The 19,313-nt window shown below is 36.0% G+C and overlaps 3 protein-coding genes and 1 long non-coding RNA gene across 5 annotated transcripts; 3 read left to right on the top strand and 1 right to left on the bottom strand.

The window, feature by feature from the left end:
- The first annotated feature begins 1,449 nt into the window (after window positions 1–1,449).
- On the top strand, window positions 1,450–1,999 carry LOC148210460 (uncharacterized). The gene is made up of 2 exons (XM_088126326.1): window positions 1,450–1,937; window positions 1,996–1,999. The coding sequence occupies exons 1-2, from the start codon at window positions 1,450–1,452 to the stop codon at window positions 1,997–1,999; spliced, it is 492 nt and encodes a 163-aa protein (XP_087982452.1).
- A 29-nt stretch (window positions 2,000–2,028) lies between these two features.
- Window positions 2,029–2,520, top strand: LOC148210459 (uncharacterized). The gene has a single exon (XM_088126325.1). It carries the CDS (start codon window positions 2,029–2,031, stop codon window positions 2,518–2,520), a length of 492 nt encoding a protein of 163 aa, XP_087982451.1.
- Window positions 2,521–6,721: 4,201 nt separating this feature from the next.
- LOC111014784 (protein transport Sec1a) lies at window positions 6,722–18,838 on the top strand. 2 transcript variants are annotated; one of them, XM_022289616.2, is made up of 21 exons: window positions 6,722–7,038; window positions 7,311–7,366; window positions 7,519–7,600; window positions 7,882–7,960; window positions 8,872–8,922; window positions 9,020–9,116; window positions 9,219–9,251; window positions 10,708–10,833; window positions 11,259–11,450; window positions 11,532–11,615; window positions 11,720–11,818; window positions 11,899–11,975; window positions 12,155–12,248; window positions 13,094–13,219; window positions 13,314–13,409; window positions 13,635–13,754; window positions 13,854–13,931; window positions 15,283–15,491; window positions 15,894–15,984; window positions 16,088–16,177; window positions 18,583–18,838. In XM_022289616.2, exons 1-21 carry the CDS (start codon window positions 6,960–6,962, stop codon window positions 18,652–18,654), a joined length of 2,031 nt encoding a protein of 676 aa, XP_022145308.1. In that variant the 5' UTR covers window positions 6,722–6,959; the 3' UTR covers window positions 18,655–18,838. The 2 variants fall into 2 exon arrangements, with proteins under 2 accessions (XP_022145308.1, XP_022145299.1); XM_022289607.2 differs by having other exon boundaries at window positions 9,020–9,251.
- On the bottom strand, window positions 16,424–17,691 carry LOC148210458 (uncharacterized). Its single transcript, XR_015792333.1, has 2 exons — window positions 17,221–17,691; window positions 16,424–17,022 (listed from the first exon to the last, which is right to left on the bottom strand). It is a non-coding gene; the product is annotated as an uncharacterized LOC148210458 (long non-coding RNA).
- Window positions 18,839–19,313: the final 475 nt, after the last annotated feature.

The raw sequence follows: 19,313 nt of genomic DNA, 5'->3' as shown, positions 1-19,313 counted from the left end.
TTAGATGAGGCAAGACCGAGCCCTGATCGTCAACTTAATCCGACCACCCTTGACGGGGGAGAACCAGTGTCGGGCCTGAATAAAGCGACAGACCTCTCGGGAAAGGCGAGGCCGAGCCCTGGTTATCGACTTAATCCGACCACCCTTGATAAGGGAGAACCAGTGGCGGGCCTGATTAAAGCGACAGATCTTTCGGGAGAGGCAAGGCCGAGCCCTGGTCATCGACTTAATTCGACCACCCTTGACAGGAGAGAATCGGCTGAAGAGGTAGAATTTGTCCCTCTGACAGCCGAAGATCGACGGGTCAACATCGGAACCAAGTTGGGGAGTGAGGAAAGAGAAAGCCTTATAAACTTCCTCACAAGCAACGCTGATGTGTTCGCACGGTCACCGGAGGACATGTCAGGAATCGACCGAGGAGTTATGGTACATCGACTCAACATCGACGAGAGCTATAAGCCAGTGAAACAGAAGCGTCGCGCGTTCAACCAAGAAAGGAACGAGATTGTAGCTGAACAGGTGGATGAGCTACTGAAAACAAGCTTCATTCGGGAAGTACATTATCCCCAGTGGATATCCAACGTGGTGCTGGTAAAGAAGCCAAACGGCAAATGGAGAATGTGCATCGACTTCACGGATCTAAATAAGGCCTGTCCAAAGGATTCTTTTCCTTTGCCTCGAATAGATCAACTGGTTGATGCCACTGCAGGACATGAAAGATTGAGTTTCATGGATGCCTACTCTGGATATAATCAAATCAAGATGCATGTACCGGATCAGGATAAAACTTCTTTTGTCACGAGTCGAGGCTTGTATTGCTACACCGTGATGCCGTTTGGATTAAAGAATGCAGGTGCAACCTACCAACGAATGGTGAATCAGATGTTTGCAGCCTTAATCGGCAAAAATATGGAAGTCTACGTAGACGGCATGCTAGTAAAGAGTCGAAAGAACGAGTGACACGAGGAGGATTTGGCAGAAGCGTTCGACATCTTGCGAAAGTACAAGATGAAGTTGAATCCCACCAAATGCACGTTTGGAGTGACCTCAGGCAAGTTTCTGGGATTTTTAGTGCACCAAAGGGGAATCGAAGTCAATCCAGATAAGATCAAAGCTGTTCTGGGGATGGATCCACCTAAAACTCTAAAGCAGCTGCAGGGACTCAATGGAAGGATAGCAGCACTCAACAGATTCGTTAGCCGTTCCACTGACAAGTGCCTACCATTCTTCAAAATCTTAAGGAAGAAAGGACAATTTGAATGGACGGAAGAGTGCGAGGCTGCCTTTAAGGAGCTGAAACAGTACCTAGGGGTAGCTCCACTCCTCGCAAAGCCGATCGTGGGTGATGAGCTCTACTTATACTTAGCTGTATCCAGCACTGCGATGAGTTCCGCGTTAATAAAGGAAGAAGATTGACGACAATCCCCAATTTACTACACAAGCAAAGCAATGGTAGATGCAGAACTTAGATACCCACCAATGGAGAAGCTGGCATTGGCACTGGTCACTTCAGCTCGGAGACTACGCCCGTATTTCCAAGCTCACAAAATAATGGTCCTCACCAACTTTCCCTTACGACAGATCTTACAAAAGCCAGACACTTCTGGACGACTGGTAAAGTGGGCTGTAGAGCTCAGCGAGTACGACATTCACTATAAGCCAAGAACTGCCATGAAAGGGCAGGTTGTGGCAGACTTCATACCGGAATTAACACCAACAGAGCCTCAAGTATATAGTATCGACCCACAAGTGGTTGAGGAAGAACAACTCTGGACACTCTACGTAGATGGGTCCTCAAATTTTCGGGGATGCGGGGCAGGACTCCTACTAATCTCTCCAGATAAAGAAAGATTCGAATATGCGCTGCGATTCAACCTTCATGCATCCAACAACGAAGCCGAGTACGAAGCTCTACTAGCAGGACTAAAAGTGGCCAGGTAAGTTAGGGTCAGGAACATACTAATACTTAGTGATTCACAGCTGATTGTGGGTCAGGTGAAAGAGGAGTTCCAGGCTAGAGAACCGCGAATGGCGAAATACCTTTCACAGGTAAGAAACCAGCTCGACCAGTTCTCAAAATATGAGATTCGACAAATTCCACGTGCTCAAAACGTCAACGCCGATGCGTTAGCTCGACTAGCTGCGGCTTATGAAACCGACTTAGGCAGAACTGTACCGGTCGAGATTCTACCCGAGCCAAGCATAGAAGCTCAGGAAGCCATGGATATCGACAATCAAGGGCAACTAGAAGAAAACTGGAAGAGCCCTTTGATCAAATATTTGAAAGATGGGATCCTGCCTACTGAAAAGATAGAGGCCCAACAGCTACAACGACGAGCGGCCAGATATGTGCTTAAAGACGACAATCTGTACAAAAGAGGCTACTCGTTGCCGCTTTTAAAATGTCTAACGCCCGATGAAGCCGACTACGTCATGAGAGAGATACATGAGGGTGTTTGTGGGAGCCATTCTGGAGCACGATCCCTAAGTCACAAAATAATTCGACAAGGGTACTATTAGCCGACTATGCTGAATGACACGAAGCAATTCACCAAAAAATGCGACAAATGCCAACGGTTTGCAACCGTACCTAGACAACCGCCAGAGCCTCTGACAAGCATAATGAGTCCTTGGCCCTTTGCTCAGTGGGGAATAGACCTTATAGGGCCTCTCCCACTAGGAAAGGGCCAGACCAAATTTGCAGTAGTGGCAGTCGACTATTTTACTAAGTGGGCCGAAGCCAAAGCCCTAGCAACAATTACAGAGAAAAAGGTCACCGACTTCATCTGGAAGAACATAATTTGCCGCTTCGGAATACCCTACGCCATTATCAGTGATAATGGGAAGCAGTTCGACAATGCTGTCTTTCGAGAATTTTGTAGGAAGTTGGGCATTAAGCACATCTGTTCCTCGCCAGCACATCCGCAGGCTAATGGGCAGGTTGAAGCAGTCAACAAAATTATCAAAAGAACTCTGAAGACCAGATTAGAAAAGCTCAAAGGGTTGTGGGCAGAGGAACTTCTCAACGCATTATGGGCATACAGAACGACACCTTGTACTTCGACAGGAGAAACGCTATTTTCATTATCATTTGGCTCTGAGGCGGTAGTGCCAGTCGAGATCGGACTCCCCTCCCCAAGGGTAGAGCAGTTCACTCTACTTGACAACAACAAATCCGTAAAGCTCAACCTCGACCTATTAGAAGAACATCGAGAAACAGCATGACTACGAACGGCTGAATACAAAAATCGAATAGCTCGATACTACAACTCGAAGGTCAAGCAACGTGACTTTAGAGAAGGTGATCTGGTGTTAAGAAAGATTATGCCCAATACAAAAGATTCAACTAGTGGTGCGCTCGGGCCAACATGGGAGGGCCCATACAAAGTCACTAAAGTGGTGCGAATAGGCACTTGCTTTAGAAGACCAGCGAGGGAAGGCCTTACTACACCCGTGGCACGCCCAACACCTCAAAAGATACTACCACTAGTTCGACATATTTCTGGACATTTTTATGTTTCTCCATTATTTGGACCAACTAAGCTTATTGTAACCAAATCTTCGACAGGACGATTTTCCTACTAATAAAGTATTCGACGTTCGACGTGATACTTGAGTTCTTATGTTCATTCTGAAATAAATTTCTCAAGCAGGGGGCATCATATAAATATCTACATATCTACGACCTGAACATCTACATATCTACGACCAATCAAGGAACTCAAAATTGGGACGGACCTAGAAGCAGGCCGATAAGCTGAAAGCCAATCAGTGAAACCAGGGAAAAGAATCCCGAGGTGCTGAGAAAGGCATGCGTACGGGCCCAGCAAGGTTAAAACAGAAAACAGACAAGCCTAACCGATCAACGAAACCCACGGGTAGAAAATCATATGGCAAAAGCCAAAATAGGTTAAAAACCCGAGGGTGTTGATTTAACTGGGGGTAAAAAACCGGCAGAAGCCAAATATGTTAGAAACCTAAGGGTACCGACTAAACTCAGGGTATAAAGGCCATTGACAAAAGCCAAGTGGGTTAGAAACCCGAGAGTAAACCCTGAGGTATAAAACATGGGCAAAAGCCAAATAGGTTAGAAACCCAAAGGTATCGACATTAGTTCTGTTAAAGTTAGATCCCAAGGCCAAAATGGTTTAAACTCAGATGAGAATAAAACCAGGGCTCAGGAGACTTGATTATGGTCAACGAAAATTGGAAAAACTTCCAATTCATGAATAGTATCGACAAGTTCAAGGTACAAAACCAGTGGCAGGAACCAAGCACTAAGATCCAAAATTAGATCAAAAGTAAAAGCCCTGTGCGTTAGCAACCTTCCCATTTTTAGCCACTGATATACAATGATCTCGTGGTAACGACAAAGCGACAAGTACTCTCAAAACAAAGATCATTACACAATTATTCGTTTCTGTTTTGAGAGTGGGGGCCATTACGTTGGATTTTTCTTCACTCCATTACGTTTATTATTTCCTATTTTTCTTCACTCCATTACGTTGGATTTTTTTTTAATGTGACATTCATTATGTTGGTTAGTAATAATACTTTAAGAAAAACGAACTTCTAATTGCATCAATGATATTCTTTTTAAACTCATATTAAAAATGCATTATATATGATATTGAATAGATTACAAATTACCAAAAAAAAAAATTAATCACTGGTACTCAAAATAATAATAATATCAATCACTTTAGAAAATAAATTAAGTTTATAAAAATGGTGAGAACAAAATAAAATTTAAACATTTTCATATTTGTTATGGAGAACGAAAATGACCCGAAACGAGACAAGGAGTTGAAGTCTGATTGGGGAAGACCGGCCCGGGACATAACGGGCCGGCCAAAAGAGTGACCTAACGCCGGGGCAGAGAACGAGGAAAGCGACCAGAGGGAAGCCCACTGGACCACGAAGGGCTCGGCCCCGACCCGGTGCTCGGCCCCGACCCGGTGCTCGGCCCCGACCCGGTGCTCGGCCCCGACCCGGTGCTCGGCCCCGACCCGGTGCTCGGCCCCGACCCGGTGCTCGGTCCCGACCCGGGGCTCTGTCCCGAGCCGTGCTCGGCCCACGGCCCAGCCAGTGATACCCCGTCTTCGATCGACGATGTCGCCCAGGCCCTGCAACGGTGAATTAGGGTTAGCTACGGAAGATTCTGGAACAACTTCACGCTATAAGTATTGATCCAGCCTTCGAGGTATGGGGGGAAGAGAGTTGACTACATTTACGTTATTCTCTTACTAACTTAAGCATCGGAGCCCGTGTGACTAGAGTCACACCGATTTAGCTCGATTTGATTTTGCAGGTACTAGTCCCGGATCAACAAGTTTGGTGGATGCGAGGTAGTGAACCGGAGGACCGAAATCCACGCATCAACAATATTTACTCTATTCTACCAAATAAATGAATTTTAAAAGAACCAAATAAAATTCTAAAAACTTTCCTATTAATAATTCATCATTCATTGGCATTTTATAACCCATTTCATATCGATTCAATTTCCTATTTATTATTTCATACTTTTTTAATACATACAAATATGGATTGAGTATCTATTTCTTGTTTCTTGTTTTTTTTTTCCTTAAATATATTTGATAATCACATATTCTTTCTAGTTGTTTAAAATTTTAAACTAAAAAAATAGATATTTTAAAATAAATATTTAAATTTGTATGTTATATATATATATGTATTTTACAGCTAAGAAGGATAAAATAATCATTTATTTTTATTTCGAAAAAAATGAGAAACGAGAATAATTATTGATTTCGTTGTTCTATAATTTTGGAAAGATTTTTTAAAAATGAAAATGAGTAATTACCAAATACCACCAAAAGCAAGGGCGAATCTACGAAGGGACAGGGGTGGCATGTGCCCCTTGAATTTTAGTTAAATATTGTTTAGCATGCAATTTAAATTAAAGAAGTACGTATGGTCCGTTGGTGCTCCACCCTCCTCTCCCAAGTTTGAATCTCACCTATTTTTCATTTTGTTTATCTTTGTTTATCTAATTAAATTTATACAGGTGAAGGTATTTCTTTTAATAAATTTAAGTTCATAATCATAAAGTTAGATAAATGTTATAATTTTTTATCTTTCTATTAAATTTATTATAATTCATCTCATTAATTAATAAAATCTACAGAAACTTACTATGTTTATAATCAAGATTCTCAAATTAAGTTTGATTAATGCATAACGTCTACAGTTAAATAATTCTGCCAAAACTTACAAATTTAGAACAACTCTAACGTTGATTTTGTCTAAATCCTATCAATTATTTTCATACCAAAACATGTGTTTTCTGATTAATTTGACACGTAATATTATTTTTTTCAACAAATTTTCAAATGCTTTCTCAAAAAAAAAAAAAAAAAACTCAAACTAAAATCAGTCGAATGTAAATTGTGTGACACAATTTTAAATTCAAGGTAAAAATTACAACATTGTCCAATTATAAGGTGTAAATTGATAAACATCGTCAAATTCTAGTCTAAAATTGATTGTTATTTTTATACATTTGTGCCCTGTTGACATAGAATCCTGCATGGACCACTGATCAAACGGGGTAGTAAACTAGGATGAGAAACCATAATAATAATAATAAAAAAAAAAGATAACTATCAAACTTGCTCAGAGAGCTTAAAACTTTCAATATTTAGTCAATTTCCATAATAATGAAACAAAATATTGAAAACATGCGAGAAAAAAAATTTATTTGGTTGGCCAGTGAAAACGTTAGCGAAGTTCCCGCCCTCGCTTGCATCGCGCTTAGCTTCCGAATATAACGACCTTCCCTTCCCTTCCATTCAATTTCTCCATTTTCCTCAACACAAATGCCAAATCTCTCTCTCATTTCTTCTCTGAAAATCATCATGTTTCTCTTGATCTGAACTTCGTTGTACAGTGCGTTGAAAATCCACAATCTCATCTCCTTGTTTTGCTCTTCAACAATGTCGTTCTCGGATTCCGATTCGTCCTCCGTCGGCGGAGCCAACGAGTACAAGAACTTCCGTCAAGCCACTCGGGATCGTAAGCTCTCCTTCTCTTGCATGCTCTATTTGGAACTAAAACAATGGCGGAATGCAAATCGGTCGATTTAGTTGTCAGTTTAAACTGATTTTAATTCCTAATTTGTATCGTTTTTGGTGTTTGATTGCGTTTGTTTTGGAATTAAGAGATGTGGAGATTCTCATGTGCACGGATTTTGAAGAATCTGAGTGTTTGATTTTGTTATCGTGTGAATTCTTATTCTACTACTGTGCCAAGTGCATTCTCATGACATACGGTTGAATTACTCGCAGGATTATTGTTCGAAATGCTAGGAGCGGCTAATTCGGGGGATTCAAAACCTTGGAAGGTATGTTCTTCAAATCATGTTCCCTCATTTTGAATTATGATATGAAGCTTCGTTGCGCAACAGCGTAGAGCCACTGTGATTCTTTTGAACACTGTCGTTCTCTCTCTCTTGTTCCTTTTTCGATGATCGATCCTTCATTAACTCATATGCAGGTACTAATCATGGATAAAGTGACTGTGAAAGTCATGTCTCACTCGTGTAAAATGGCCGACATCACAGACCAAGGAGTTTCACGTAGGTCTTTTTTTTTTTTTTTTTGCTTTTGCTTTTGCTATCCATTCCCTAACTCTAGCTTCTATCTGAAATATAGTCATTTAATTGTTTTGGGTGTGTGGTACATGCTATCCTAAACTCTGTTCCACTATTTTCATCGTTTTGTAATTGTTGTTCTGTAATCCATCCTAAATTATGTTTCCACTCGGCCGATCAACTATGTGGAAGTCTTAATATACTTTGTACCTTAACCAGTTATCTCTGGTTATGATAGCTCACTATAGATTCTTCTTTTACTGCAGTTGTTGAAGACCTCTTTAGAAGAAGGCAGCCATTGCCATCAATGGATGCTATTTATTTTGTCCAGCCATCCAAAGAGAAGTAAGATATATTTTGTTCGTGAAATAAATTTTCATATACTTTAGGCTGGTAGTATGCTTTGCTCTTAACATTCGCTAGCAACCACAATCTTGTAATCTATCACTTTCTTTTGCATTTCCAAAATTCAGATCAGCTTCTATACCTTATATTCCAGTTTTTCAACGAGCCTGAAGCACTGGTGAATCTGTGATGCATGAAAATTTCTTATTCTAATTCTTTCGTTGATTTGTTTTTGTTATATTTGTAAATAGAAGTAGTCACTGCACACCTGCTTCACGTAGCGTATGTAAATTATCAAAGAAGTTGCCTACTTATTGCTTTCTATTTACTTTAAATGCGGACTATCACCAAACGAAAAACTTCGGGTTTGGTTGAGTTTACTAAATTTGACTTTTTAAGTCATTTGTATTCTTCAGAGGAGTTATATTTTTAAAATTTCATGAAAATGTTTTCTTAGTTTCAGGCTTGGTTCTGCATTGATTGAAACTAAAAAAGGTATTTGTCGTTTTTTTTAATAAACTTAGTGATTGTTCAGCTCCTTTTAACAGTTTAAGTTTCTAGAGCATTTAATGATTAACAAGGTGGTAGAACTTTGTGAGGTCCCTAGTCAAATTCTTTTGCCTTCTTTTCTTGTAAGGTTATATGTCCTGTACATGCATGGCATGTATTTCTGTCATTTGGAAGATTTTCATTGTTGCACGTGAGGATAAGAATTGGTGTGTGCTTATTATAGTATGGAAGACGTATGTAATTTGTATTTTCTGCTGCTGAAGTCGAACCAGCTATGACTTCAGGCACGTATCATTTTCCTGTCAAATTCTTTCAATAGCATTTGCTGTTGAACAGTTCTGCAATTGACTTGAATGTATGCCCATGGACTCTTTTTAACTGTATCTTTTTCTAGCATGCAGTATTGTCATGTTCTTGTCTGACATGTCTGGAAGGGAACCTTTATACAAGAAGTATGTAAAATGGCCCCCACGTTCTTCTTGCAATCTTCATACCATTTATATGTTTTGTTTCCTGATCGTTTCTAATGTCTGTTTTGCTTGGCTCCAGAGCATTTGTATTTTTCAGTTCACCCGTCCCGAAAGAATTTATTAATCACATCAAGGGTGATACAAGTGTCTTACCCCGCATAGGTGCATTAAGAGAGGTTGGTGTCTTCATTTTATTCTTAAAAGCTTCTGCTATATATGATATTTATCGCCAGTCTTTCTTTCCATCTTCTCATTTTGCTTTTCTTGATTTACTGCAGATGAATCTTGAGTACTTCCCCATTGATAGCCAGGTACTTGATGATAACATTCGTGGCTTTAAGATGCACAATGAATGCATGATTTGTAATTTCATTGTTATATTTATTAGACAAATCTGTGGCTTGACTGTGTGAGAGTTCTCTGGAACTCAAATTTTGGCAATACTGTAATTTTAGTCTTTTAGATTCATCTTCTTTTTTTTTTCTTTTTCTTTTCTTTTTTTTTCTGGCAAAAGAGTCTTTTAGATTCACCGTAAGTTGTTTCGAGGGAGCAATTATCGTCTCTTTCTTCCAGATTGTATTGTTTTTGTTGTCTCTCTCTCTCACTTTTTTAATTTAATATTTTTTCGTTCTGACATTTTCATTTGGAAAAAGTTTGTTGCTTAATTGCAAAAGCTTCTTACAAAATTTACATCAGATTTATTCGTCACCATCCCAATCTGCGGAATAGAAGTAAAGGGGAAACTTTGTTTTTGTGTTTACTTATTCTATTCAGGAGCATTTTTAATTGAGTAAGGACCACCTATTGAATTGGATTTGATTAGGGCATAATGGGGAAGATTGTTATTGTTACTCGGAAAATGTGACTGAAGCAATTTTTTCATCGTGAAAAGTGCACTTAAGTGATAAATTTTTCACTTATTTAGAGGTGAGAGGTGTACAAAATGCCTCAGTGAGGTGAGGTGAGGTACATACTATAAAGGTAGAAAAAGAATGTAACTATTTATTGTAAATAGAATATGAATAAATGATAACATAGTATAAAACATATGATTTTAAAGATAAATATCTCAAAGATTGCGTTACTTATTTAAGATGTAATAGAAATGACCGAGGCAGTTGCCATGACAACCACTAGGTGGGAACTGCCTTCCCCATCTTGCCACTTGCCTCCTTGAAAACATTAAATTGAAGAAGGAAAGCCTGTTATGGTGAAGTTCTCTTGTGGCTTTTGGTTCCTTGCAAATAAACTTCTGAGCAGCCAATTCTTAATTTATCTTGATTACTTTATTTAGTAGTAAGGCTTGAAATCTGAAAACCAAACCATCACCAATTGTGAAGTATTATAGTAATGATCATATTGATAGTCTCATAGATTTAGTTGCATGTGGTCTGTTAACAAACTAACTTGACCAAGCATCATATCCGAGCGACAAGCTTAATCAGATGCAGTCAAATTAGATTGGAAATTTTGACTTTTATAAAGAGATGATTGCGATTTCTCTATTATTATCATACTTTTAAGAACTTGACCTGTCTTGCTTTATCTCACCACAGGGATAAGCCAAACTGAAAAAATCTTCCAGGCCTAGAGGAGCATAAAATATATGGTTTCTGTTTCTCCAGCTTGCTTATTACAGTCTAATAATGAAATTTAGTCGCAGGAATTAAAGATATTATGTGATGCTTTTTCATCTTCCATATACTTCGTTTTTGCTTCACTTTTTGCTTTACGATGACCAGTGAACTGACAGTGACATAAATGCAGGCCTTTATCACTGATCAAGAAAGGGCATTAGAAGATATTTTTGGTGATGTTGAGAATACTCGTAGATTTGATAGTTGCTTGAACACAATGGCGACAAGAATTGCAACTGTTTTTGCTTCACTAAAGGTTACCACTCTAGGAATGATGTGTCTATGTTTTCTATTTGTGATTGGTTTCGAGCTTTTATTGAGTCTGAACTAAGTATAGATGAGAGTAGTTATTGGTTGCTGGACTAGCGACTATTGTTTAGCAGCATGCCGAGCTGACTTAATACTCCATTATTTTTTTGCTGTTTTCCTTCCCGCCGAACTTCTTCATTTTAAGAACTACTACAGACATGCAGCTAAATATGTATCCTGTATGGCTGTATAGGAAAACAGTTAATTATATTGCTAACTTAAATTTGGGGTAATTATGAAAAACTTTATCACCATCTGTCTGCATCAAATTATTACTTTGTCGTGGATCAAAGCAACAAAGCTAATAAATGGCGATTGTTTAGTATTTAATGTTTAATGATTGATGCCTACGAAATCCTCTCCCTTATTTAGGAGTTTCCATTTGTGAGATATCGAGCTTCCAAGGCTTTGGATGATCCCACTGCAGCATCAAATCGTGAATTAGTACCTACAAAACTTGCTGCTGCCATCTGGAACTGTATTTCAAAGTATAAAACTACCATTCCCAACTACCCTCAGTCTGAAACATGTGAGCTGCTCATCTTGGATAGATCCATTGATCAGGTTACTTTAATTCTCTGTTCCAAGTGATGATGTAACTTTCTGTCTAGTTTAATTATTTAATGTTTTGAACTCAAACTATAGATTGCCCCTATTATTCATGAGTGGACTTATGATGCTATGTGTCGCGATTTGTTAGAAATGGATGGAAATAAGTACACGTATGAGGTATGAACTTTATCAGTTAATGTGCCAAGTTCATTCTCTTGCTCAATTTCCTGGCGTTTTCCCTTTCTTTCCAAATATATAAATTATGCATATTGTGTCGATAGGTATCCAGCAAGACAGGAGGTGAACCCGAAAAAAGAGAGGCCCTTTTGGAAGACAATGATCCAGTTTGGCTTGAGCTTCGACATGCACATATTGCAGATGTATGTCCTTTCCATGACATTTTTTTTCCAATCATATGATTTATCTATTCATTTTCTCCTTTCACCAACTGATATAACAGGCTAGTGAACGTTTACACGAGAAGATGACCAATTTTGTATCTAAAAATAAAGCTGCGCAACTTCAAAAAAGTGCAAGGTTCATTTCAGTACTGTTTAGACTTTTTTGTTATCCTTTTCATTTTAAATAAAATATAAGTTGTCAAATCGTTGGATTTGTTTTTGTAATAGTTTGTCATGATGGTTTCTACATTGAAGGTCATCTATTTCCCATCTTTCATATTTCTAGCTCTTAAATATTGAAGTTGCTTTTTTCAGAGATGGCGAAATTTCTACCCGAGACCTACAAAAAATGGTTCAAGCTTTACCACAATACACGGAACAAGTTGAAAAGATTACTCTTCATGTTGAGGTTTGTTTCTCATGTTGGTTATTTCCACTTTAAGAGCTAATTATTATCTGGGATTAGCTTATTCCCATTTTTCTCATGTTTTGGAAATGAAGATTGGTAAGTTATAATTAGGAAAATTGCAGTGGGTAGCAAAAATATTTTATGTATTTTAAAATGTCACTTGTTTTTTAAAATTTTCAAATATAGCACAAATTTTTATTTATACAGTGGTATATTGCTATACTACACTCATATCAATAGTATATCATATGTATATCACATACATATTGCACAAACACTCATATAAATAGTATAACAAATGTATATCACATACATATTGCAAGTATATCAGATACTCATATCGGTACTATATCAGATGTACATTATATACATATATCAGTAGTCAGATATATTACAGATATATTATAGATGTATATAATTTAGGTAAAATTGTCATTTAAAAATTGGACCTCTATTTTTTTATAAAAAAAGAAAGAGCTATATTTGAAAAAAAAAATGTAGTTGTTATTTTGCTCATTTTACTAAATGTTTTTGACATATTTGCAACTGCCCCTTATTATTACTAGTATCCACTCTTGAGCTGAAATATAATGAAGTTGCGAAGGCATTATAATTTTAATTTTATTGAATCTTTCTTTTTTTACGGTCGGGATTGCAGACATCTTACATTTTCTATAAACATAAGAAAAAATTTGCAATTCCCCCAAACTAAAAAAATAAATAAATAAATAAAAAATAAAAGCAAGCATTACTTGGGTTTGATAAGAAGCCCCTGGTTGCTAAAATGAATCAACTATCACATTGTTTTCCATGTTGGTTGTTATCTTTCTTATTATTTGATATAGATTGCTGGAAAAATAAACAAACTTATTAGAGAAATGGGACTTCGAGAACTTGGACAACTGGAGCAGGATTTGGTTTTTGGAGATGCGGGAGCCAAGGATGTTATTAACTTCTTAAGGACAAATCAGGTAATATGCTAAGGAGTGAATATGGTAAAATGTTCGTGTAAAAAGCTCAGATAATTGTCTATAATCTTTCTTCAACTTCTCTTTTCCTATGCAGAATTCAAGTCCGGAAAATAAATTACGTTTGTTGATGGTTTATGCGTCTGTATATCCTGAGAAGTTTGAGGACGACAGAGCCATAAAGATAATGCAGGTAACACTTGAGTTATTATTTATTGAAGATGGATGAGAGATAAGAATCTGTAGGGGCTAGACATTAGCCATTTTACCATTTCCTCCATTTTGGCTTTCTTACTCAAATATTTTCATCTTCTATTTTAAAGATTGGTAAATTTTTTAATAGTACGAGTTAATTATTTATTGAAGCTGAAGTTAATAATATAACTGCATTGACTAATCTTTTCATTTTTTGAATTAGTTGGCTAAGTTATCAGCTGACGATATGAAGGTAATAAAGAACATGCGGTTGCTGGGAGGGTCAGAATCCAAAAAGGCATCATCAACTGATGGTTTCTCCCTAAAATTTAATGCACAAAAGGTAAGCATAAGTTATTGTAAGATATTAATCAAGTCCAATGTTGAATTTAGAGCAGAGCTGGTGCAAGCATCTAAAAGATTTAACACCTTTTATTATCAGACAAAACAAGCGGCAAGAAAGGACCGCACGGGTGAAGAAGAAACATGGCAGCTATTTCGATTTTACCCCATGTTAGAGGTTTGCTAATAAGGAGCTTTCCATACTTTTTGGCAACAGTATTTAACTTCCGATTTCAATAATTTTTTAGTTTTCTTTCTGTGGCTCTTCTATAAAAGTTATGGACTTTGAGGTTGATATAAAGGGGAAAAGGAAATTTAAGCCTTTCCATCGAAGGGAAGAATAGAAGATAATGAAATTGACTGATATCTATGGAAAACAACTTTGGTTTTTAGTGATATGATACATGAAGGATTTTAATTATTCTCAATTTCTCGATCTTTTTATGTACTTGGCAGTTTGATCTTTTTCTTAAGATCATCCTACATCCACATCTTTGTTTGAGCTCCAAAAGAAATAAAAAACATTTAGTCTCACATGATTTGGTGAGGATAAATCAAGTGCCACTAGATTGATAATTTATTTATATATAGAAGTATTTGTTGAAATATCTATGCCAATTTACGGGAAATTTTTTTTATGGTAACATGCCTTGAAAATGGCTTTGTAGCATTGCATATGCTATCCCCATACTATCTATGTCTCTATCTATTAATAATTTAAGGTTTTGTCTGACATTAAATTTATGTTCGATTGTCTGTTTTTTTCTTTTTTAATAATTTCTTTGTCGTGTAATGTACATTTTAATTTTTGTGTATGTTTATTTGCTTGATATTTCAAATGTGTTTTTAAAAAGAAAACCCATAGCATGAGTCATTATAATTCATTTAAGAAATAGAAACCATTCATTTCAATCATTTGTTGGTAAGTATCCTTGCTTTTTAAACAGGAAATTAGAAATAAAATGATTACGAATAGAGAATTGAAGTTGCTGGGTTTTATGTTCCTTCTAGCACGATAACAAGCGACTGTAAATGAATTAGTTTCTGTTTCTTAAACGGTCCACAATGCCTTACAATACAAAATACCATAACTTATAATCTAGTTTCTTTAGATGCAATAAACAGGACACTGACGTGGATACACTTTCAACCAACTATAATTACCGTCTGTTATGTATTTCCTATTGTTTTTACCCAATTATTATTGGCTGTTGCCACTGAGATAGTGCCAATTTGGTGAGCTCATACAATTGTTCTTTGATTAAAAGGACTTGAAAGGATAAGTAGAAAAATAAAAGTTTCATATTACGTGACATGTCGAATGAACTTTTTGACAGGAATAGTTTTTTTTTCCAGTGGATTTTTTTCACTTGAATGTTTCATTCTAATGTGGTATCAGTTATATGCATAGTTAAGAAGAAACAGAGAGGCTGGAACATGCCTTCGTTATAAAGAACATGAAGTAAGACCATTTTGATCTTGGCATTGCCTGAAGATTGAACTTCAAACTATGATTGAATACTTTTCAGGAACTTATTGAAAAATTGAGCAAAGGTGAAATATCAAAAAGTGGCTATTCATGTATGAATGAACCACCTCCATCTACTGAGAAAGCTTCCCAAAAAGGTACTCATAGTGCAACTAGCCAGACTACGTCTACTGGTGGTCCAAAATCAATGAGATCAAGACGAACAGCAAATTGGGCACGATCTAGTATTTCTGACGATGGATACGGAAGGTATGTCAATTAATTTCTCAAATTTCTTTTCTTCTCCCTTGTTACTTAGTTGTGTTGTTTGGACGAACTACTGGATTTAATTGTCCTTGATGATTTTATTCTTTCCAATCTAATATTTGCTGCCAGGATAATGGGGAGTGGGGATTATACTTTATGTTAAATCATCGATCAGTCCAAAAGTTTAAGAAATGACATTACATAAGTTCTATAAGACCTCCAACGTTAATATCATGTTAAATTATTAATGAACTCAAAGTGGGTTACAGTAAATTTAGTCTTTTATATCTATCTTGATTGTTCAAAAGTTGGTATGATCGATGATATGAAATAACTTTTAAGTTCATCAATAAAGATTATAGCACTTTCTTTTTCCTAATGCATGATGCATAATGCTTTTCACAGTGACTCCGTTTTGAAAGCTGCAACTATCGATTTTAAGAAGATGGGACAACGTGTTTTTATATTTATTGTTGGTGGAGCTACTCGATCCGAGGTATGATTTTATGAACCATTCTCTTGCTCACTCTCAATTAGTTCGGAATCCATCCTACATTTGATCTTGGTTTGATTTTTTCTTTTGTTATTGTTACTTTCAGTTGCGAGTTTGTCACAAGCTCACAGCAAAAATTAGAAGAGAAATAGTGCTAGGTTGCTCCAGTTTGGATGATCCTCCCCAATATATCACGGTAGCAACTCGCCGCTCATTACCTTAACTTTTCATCTTCTAAATGCATGATATATTATAATGCTTTGCTGCTGAGTTACTTTGTCTTATTTTTACCTCAATTCTGAATAATATTTAGGTATTTAGGTGTTCACAGGTTAATAGGTACCATTATTAAAAAATTTAAACCCCAAGAGGGATGCACCTAAAAGGAAGAGAAAAAATAAACAGGTGTCAAATTTTTAATTGTGATAAATAGGAAGATATCTACCGATTCATAAGCATTTGAATGATATTATTTTGTTGGGTAAAATACACTTTTGATATTTGAGGATAAGTCTCTATTAGATGTCTAAGTTTTAAGAAGCGACAGATTGATCTGGACTCTGGTAAATAATTCTAAAAGATCTAATCAAACTAAATGCTAATGCGTCCTTAATGAGTTTGATGAGATGCAATACTTATTATTGTTATATTATTTTTAGCTTACGTGGCAATTGTTTTACCTTCTCTCCTCTCTTTTATCTCTCTTCCCTCCTCTTCTCCGGTACTTCACAGGCACCCATTTCTGTAGATTTTCTCCCTTACTTTTTCTGTTGTCCGCCATTGTTGATCTGCTCGAACCTTAGGGCTGGTGTTCTGGGGCGGCTCCAGATTCGGCGGGCCTTTTCTATTCTGGGTTGATTTTGGGGCTTTCTTAACAGAGTTGAACAGAGTACACCGTCTTCTCAAAAGCTTTGCACTTCTGTTGCCAATAGACGAAATAGCTAAGCCTTAAGAGTAGATCTAATTATTCTCAACCAACCCAAAATCACCTCCAATTCAAACCCACCAAGCTACTCTGATCAAACGAACACCCTTTTCCTACTGTCATTTCATCAAACACAAGAAAAACGCAAAGACCCAGAATCAAATTCAGAAGAAATAAAAGAAAAAAGAAGCTGCAATCAATTATCTTAGACTCTAGGAACATCAAATCGATGAGTTTTACTTCAAAACACCAAAATTCTGAAGAAACAAGATCTTGGTCAGAGTTCAATTGCAATTGAAACTGAAGATGGGTACCTCAAATCGAGGCTAATGCAGCTATTGTTCTTCGTTCTGGCAAGTGGAGCAGAGAAGAAGATAATGAAAGGAAAGATAAAGTGAGAAAGGGATCTGAGAAAAATATCCCAGAAAAGTGGAGTACAGGAGAAGACGAGGAGAGGAGGGTAGGTAAAAAAACTGCCACATAAGCGACAAATATTATAAAATTAATAAATATTACTGTATCATCGACTCATCAATGGCCCATCAACATTTAGTTTGATTCTACGAATCTTTTAGAACAATTATTTAAACATCGGAAACTAAACTATCTTTTGAAACTAAGGGACCAAAGAAAAATCAATATTCAAACTCAGACACCAAAAATCTATTTTACCCTATTTTGTTTTTGTCGTACCGTAATTGAGATAATGTTTGTGTTTTAGCTTTTCATGTTGTTGGTGGAAGAAGCTATGAATATTAGAAATAGAATAGTAGTTATGAATAACATATTTTTTATGGTGATGGTACTTAATGGTTTTCTATTTTTAAAATAATGCTTGTGTAATAGTCCATTTTTAGGAATATTTTAAAACTTGTAGCCAAATCTTAAAACAAAAGGGCTAGATTAGTAATGATTTTATTAACCATTATTTTGAACGGTTTTCATATTATAGATTTGGTCATATATACTGTTTTATTTTGATTAGTTGTCAATATTGCTCAATGATAATTATTTTATTTCAAATTTAACCATTTATTATAACTTTTGCACTTTTGTTTTTCTTAAAAAAAAATATTTTAGTATTCGTCAAAATATTTTAGGATTCAAACCTCAAACTAGTAATTTGTTATTAAAATTAAAGACACAAATGTTTGATTTATTTATTTTTATCCATTTTGTTAAAGATGGGTAAATGTGATATTATTTGTAGATATAGTTTTTTTTTTTTGTCTTCAATAATATGTGGAGATGAGGACTCGAATCGTCAATCTTTGTATTGATATATGTATATGTCAACTATAGATGTAAAAATTTTGTTTGTTTTGTTTGCTTAACTACTTTTAGTTCTTGTTTTTAGTGAGAGTTGGCATCATTTTTCTTCTTCCCCAATTCACAGTATGTTTGAAAATAGGGAAATTTCTATACGTGCTTTTTCCTCCTTTTTCTGCTTTTCTCTTATGTCCACCTCTTTTTCTTATACTAAATGACATAAAATAAACGAATATCATTACTTCTTCTATTTTTTTTCTCAAAAATGTTACGAAAGTGACTTTTGAGTTATCTCATGTAATTGTTTAAATTTGTACCTCATGTCATTTTTAATACAAATTAAAAAAATAATGTTATAAATATAAATACTATGTTGTTTTTGTAATTCCCTCTTGAAAATATTGCAGAAAATGAAGCGGTTGACGGAAAGAGACGAGACAGTGGAAGTCCCCGGTGCTGCTTTCTTATCTTATGGTTAAAAGTGGTTCTCAAAAAGCTCAACTCATCTCCATGTATTATTATTCTCAGTATAAATGATTTGTACTTCTAATCTAACACCATTTCCCCTTCACAACAATTAATACACAGTTGTGCTTGCGGAGGAAGTGAATCAAATTTTAAACAACTTCCTTTTAAATCGTATCGATAATCGTTTTCGTTTTCTGTCTTCCCTCTTTTTCTTCGAGGGTTGTGTTATAGTTGCTTTTAGAATATAATATTACAAATGTAAAAGTGCGTACTTGAAACCTTCGAGCTATTAAAATGGTTGTTGGTATCATAATTTATTGGTTGAACTTGAGATTTGTATTTTGTGTTTTTTGGTAGCTATTTAAATAGAGTAAAAAAAATTTTGAAGCTCGACTTCGTTAGATAGATGATCTTTAATTATATTTTCATCTCACTGAATGCTGCAGGGGAGTGTAATTAAGGTATGTTTAATTTTATTTTTCAAGTAGTAACTATCTCCAATTCTTTTGGTGAAAATAAAGTTCCACGTTTTTTTTGCCAATAAGTAAAGTTTTACTTGAAAATTATCTTTTAAAATAAAATACTAAAAAGTATCATGTTGGATTTACTATTAGAGAATTGATAAAATGTACTTTTGTTCATGTTTTCAAAAAGTTGAACACAGAAGGGG

The sequence above is a fragment of the Momordica charantia genome (assembly GCF_013281855.1).
Source record: "Momordica charantia cultivar OHB3-1 chromosome 7 unlocalized genomic scaffold, Mcharantia_2.0 BLBB01000007.1, whole genome shotgun sequence".
NCBI lineage: Eukaryota > Viridiplantae > Streptophyta > Magnoliopsida > Cucurbitales > Cucurbitaceae > Momordica > Momordica charantia.
This window is presented reverse-complemented; position numbering and strand designations above follow the sequence as displayed.

Bases quoted from the DNA above. Each gene is read 5' to 3' on its own strand.
- LOC148210459 (XM_088126325.1), top strand. From the start codon at position 2,029: ATGGCGAAATACCTTTCACAGGTAAGAAACCAGCTCGACCAGTTCTCA.
- LOC111014784 (XM_022289607.2), top strand. From the start codon at position 6,960: ATGTCGTTCTCGGATTCCGATTCGTCCTCCGTCGGCGGAGCCAACGAG. The intron at 11,616-11,719 runs GTATGAACTTTA...TTGTGTCGATAG, and splicing joins GAAATAAGTACACGTATGAG to GTATCCAGCAAGACAGGAGG. The intron at 13,410-13,634 runs GTAACACTTGAG...TTTTTGAATTAG, and splicing joins GAGCCATAAAGATAATGCAG to TTGGCTAAGTTATCAGCTGA.
- LOC148210460 (XM_088126326.1), top strand. From the start codon at position 1,450: ATGGTAGATGCAGAACTTAGATACCCACCAATGGAGAAGCTGGCATTG.